This window comes from Neltuma alba, unplaced genomic scaffold (genome assembly GCF_004799145.2).
Source record: "Neltuma alba isolate B1F8T4 unplaced genomic scaffold, ASM479914v2 tig00010247_pilon, whole genome shotgun sequence".
Lineage (NCBI taxonomy): Eukaryota > Viridiplantae > Streptophyta > Magnoliopsida > Fabales > Fabaceae > Neltuma > Neltuma alba.
Genome location: NW_021635174.1, coordinates 570,830 through 574,616, shown reverse-complemented (window position 1 = coordinate 574,616; position 3,787 = coordinate 570,830). Strand labels below are relative to the sequence as shown.

At 37.1% G+C, this 3,787-nt stretch overlaps 1 protein-coding gene across 1 annotated transcript; it reads left to right on the top strand.

The window, feature by feature from the left end:
- Positions 1-1,157: 1,157 nt before the first annotated feature.
- On the top strand, positions 1,158-3,514 carry LOC114755289 (60S ribosomal protein L11). The gene is made up of 5 exons (XM_028944151.1): positions 1,158-1,253; positions 1,364-1,471; positions 1,576-1,618; positions 2,424-2,619; positions 3,061-3,514. The coding sequence occupies exons 1-5, from the start codon at positions 1,251-1,253 to the stop codon at positions 3,257-3,259; spliced, it is 549 nt and encodes a 182-aa protein (XP_028799984.1). The 5' UTR covers positions 1,158-1,250; the 3' UTR covers positions 3,260-3,514.
- Positions 3,515-3,787: the final 273 nt, after the last annotated feature.

Here is a 3,787-nt window from a genome sequence, read left to right as displayed (position 1 = left end):
CCTTCCTCATTCACATGCAATGAATCATCCAAGCTTTCATTCTTTAAGGAGGAGTAGATTATGAACTTGTCACCATCAAATTGAAATGTATTTCCTAATCTAACCATAGTTCTCAAAGAATTTCTTGACACCTTGTTCCATTTGGAAGAATTGTCCTGTATGCAAGACAAAATCCAATATGATCTTGGTATGTTTTTTGGGTATGTAAACACAAAAAAGTTCAAACTATATATAAAAAGACACATACACATTAAAATAGCCTTTGACTTTCTCCATGAAATTGATAAATTGACTAATGAAAGTTAATCATGAATTTTCATTTCTTGATTTCCTCCATAACTGTTCTGATATATCCAAGGCGATAAAAGATGAATCAAATAATGTTGCAGATTTGGTACTTAGTTCAAGCAGGGGCAGAATATCACACTCTGTAAGCATTACACATAATCTTAAACAAGCATAAAACAATGCTCCAACATGCTTTGCTACACTGTTCCTTCTCTCTCCGAGACAAGGAATAATAATTTCAAAGTAGATTTTCTATTCAAAATCCAACAAACCATCGCAATATTATTTTGTTACAAGAGATAATAGTACAAGTTGAAACTTTACCAAATATTCTAAGGTACAGATCCTTCTTCGCTGCACCAGGTTTGTGGCTATGGAAGGTGGAAATGGAGATAGGGTTTTGAGCTATGGTGGAAGAATCAGAACATAGCATCGCCTTTCTCTCCCTCTAAATTCTGAAGTGAGAGACGTGGCTGAGGTGAGGACTAGAGTGCTATGCTTTGAGCTTGATTCAGTAGCAGTAAAGAGAAGGACGAGAGAGAGAGAGAGAGAGAGAAAGAGAAGAAAGAAAAAGAGGGAGGGGATGAGACGGAAAGAAGAGAAAGGGAATGACATTTTTGACTTTTCTCCTGCATTTCATAATTGCAATTTAGGACCCGGTCTCTTGCATTTCATAATTGCAATTTAGGACCCGGTCTCTGATAGCTATTTTGTGAATTGAGGTACCCAAATTGCCATTTTATATTTTCAAAGGTCTTTATTTGCCATTTCCCCTAAATAGATTTCTTTTATTGGAAAATAAAATAAAAATTATTTAAAAATATGTTTTCGGTTATGGCTGGAGAATATTAAGCTCCGTCCCGGTCATTCCCCTAATCAAAAACCCTAGCTGCCCATAAATACTGTTTTATACTACTCTCATCCTGCCTCTCTGCTGCAATTCTTCTTAGGATTCAATCCCAATGGTAAATCTTTCGTCTGTTTTGTTGCTTTCGAATTTCATTGTTTATTTTCTTCAATGGCTCATAAATCTGAATGAATTGTTTTTGTTGGTTCTGAAACGCACGGAGAGCAGGCTTCAGAGAAGAAATTGTCGAACCCAATGAGGGAAATCAAAGTCCAGAAGCTCGTCCTCAACATCTCAGTTGGTGAGAGTGGAGATCGTCTCACCCGTGCTGCCAAGGTATTTGTTATTGCCGATTTCGCATTTGCAGCTCTTCTGGTGTTCATTTTTGGCTTCGACATTTTGATGACGTGCATTTTCTGTACTTTCTTTTGTTATTCTAGGTGCTTGAGCAACTCAGTGGCCAAACCCCCGTATTCTCGAAAGGTTATATCTTGATCTTTGCTTTGTTTTTCTTCGTGTTATGTTGAACTAGATCATCATCTGCAATTTTCGGCTTCGGTTAAAGTGAAATTAATTGCGTAAGACTGGTGTGTTATAAAGTGAGTCGCTAGTTTATTAGGTAAATGAATGGAAATATTCGGCTTTTAACGATTGTCTAGGCACACTTTCCTTGTGATTCGAATATTCATTGATGGACATGAAGAATACTTCATGGTTTGAAAGCTCTGTCGATCAGAATGCTTGTTGAGTATTTATGGAGTTAGGATTATTGATGTGATTGCTATTTAGATTCGGAGTTCGAGTGACAATAGTTACAAATGCTAGTACTATTTGTAACCTTTTTTTTGCCCCCCACAAGATAAGGTATCCAATCCTAGTGGGCTGCCTTTTCTTTTTTTTGGGGGGGGGGGGGATTCAAAATGGGGTTCATCGGGTCAATGTAGGCGCTTACTGCAGAAATCCCTTGTACAAGATCCTTCTGAATGTAGATACTGTGATCAATTGAACATGTCAGTTCTGTTACTCCTTGGTGGACCCAACCGAGTTATTGAGTTCTCATCCATTCCCAACAATGAAAAATAAACAAGTGCTCTAGAGATATAGCACAACTCTGGTTGTTCCGACCTTTATTTATCTATATATCTTCAAAGGAAAAGATGTTTTGATTGTTGATGAGTTTCAATTTTGTTCACTCCTGCAGCTGCAAATCTGTTTGGGCCACCTTCTATACTGGGCATGTGGGGCTGTTTACTGATTGATTTTAATTTTCTTTACTACTTGTTGACAGCAAGGTACACTGTTCGATCCTTTGGGATTAGAAGAAATGAAAAAATTGCATGCTATGTTACTGTTAGAGGTGAGAAAGCAATGCAGCTTTTGGAGAGTGGTCTGAAAGTGAAGGAATACGAACTTCTAAGGCGAAACTTTAGTGATACTGGGTGTTTCGGCTTTGGTATTCAGGAGCACATTGATCTGGGGATCAAGTAAGCTGCAACGCTCATACATTATATGCATCTATTCACAATTTGAGGTTCTGCTGACATAAATTTCTTCATTCGACTGTGATGAGTTCCTCAATCTAATTAATTAGTTTTGCGTGCTGAACCATATCCGTGTCTATGAAAAATATGAACGAAGATGCAACTCAAAATATTCCTTGAACGTTAAATGCCTTTCTTTTTTATTGGTCAGCTAAACTTGTTTTCTTATCTCTGTTCTTGCACATTCTGCGTGTCTCTACTTGTATGTTGATGCATGGCAGTTCTGTCTTAATTCAAATGACTGTTGACTGTCAGTGCAAGCCAAAGCATTAATCTATATCTGCTGTCTTTTGCTAATCTATGGTTCTGCTTCAGATCTATATTTTCTGTTTTTTTCTTTTTTCTTTTGTTTTTTTTGGGGGCTAATTTATGGTTATGCTTCAGATATGATCCCTCAACTGGCATTTATGGTATGGACTTTTATGTTGTACTGGAACGCCCGGGTTATCGTGTTGGCCGTCGTCGTAGGTGCAAGTCTCGTGTTGGTATTCAGCATCGCGTCACTAAGGAAGATGCCATGAAGTGGTTTCAGGTGAAATATGAAGGTGTGATCCTTAACAAAGCTCAAACTATTTTTGGTTAGATCCGAGATCCGATTTCTCAAGAGTGAGTCACAAGTTTTGTTAATTGTAGTCTATTAACGTTACTTGGACTAAATCAGCTGAAGTTACTATTAGGACGCGAATTTTATAATGGTTCAGGTGATAGAGCTATTTTCTACTTTGTATCATTGACTTTTGGCATCAATGTTGTTATGACGCTGTCACAACTTCGGGGATGAAGGATGAATGTTTTGCCTCGTGGTTTTGTTTATATAGCACTTGCTGGTTTTAATTCCTGTTTTAACGTTTAACTGGAGAAGAATCCTATTTCTGTGTCGCGTTATATACATATAATGTTTTATTATCTTCTTGAAAGCAAATGTGATTGGGAGTTCCGGTGGCTTGTGATCTTTTGCTGAGGTCAGTTTTGACTTAAAATCAACATTAATATTCCCCCGTACGATCCGTGTTTATGTTTTCCAAATTTGTAGTCAATATAAATTAAATACCCATTTCAGATTTTATAAATAAAATAGACCAAAAAAACTTTTTAGAAGACTTCTTATAAC

Coding starts and splice junctions, on each gene's coding strand:
- LOC114755289 (XM_028944151.1), top strand. Junction 1,472..1,575: donor GTCTCACCCGTGCTGCCAAG/GTATTTGTTATT, acceptor TTGTTATTCTAG/GTGCTTGAGCAACTCAGTGG. Junction 1,619..2,423: donor AACCCCCGTATTCTCGAAAG/GTTATATCTTGA, acceptor ACTTGTTGACAG/CAAGGTACACTGTTCGATCC.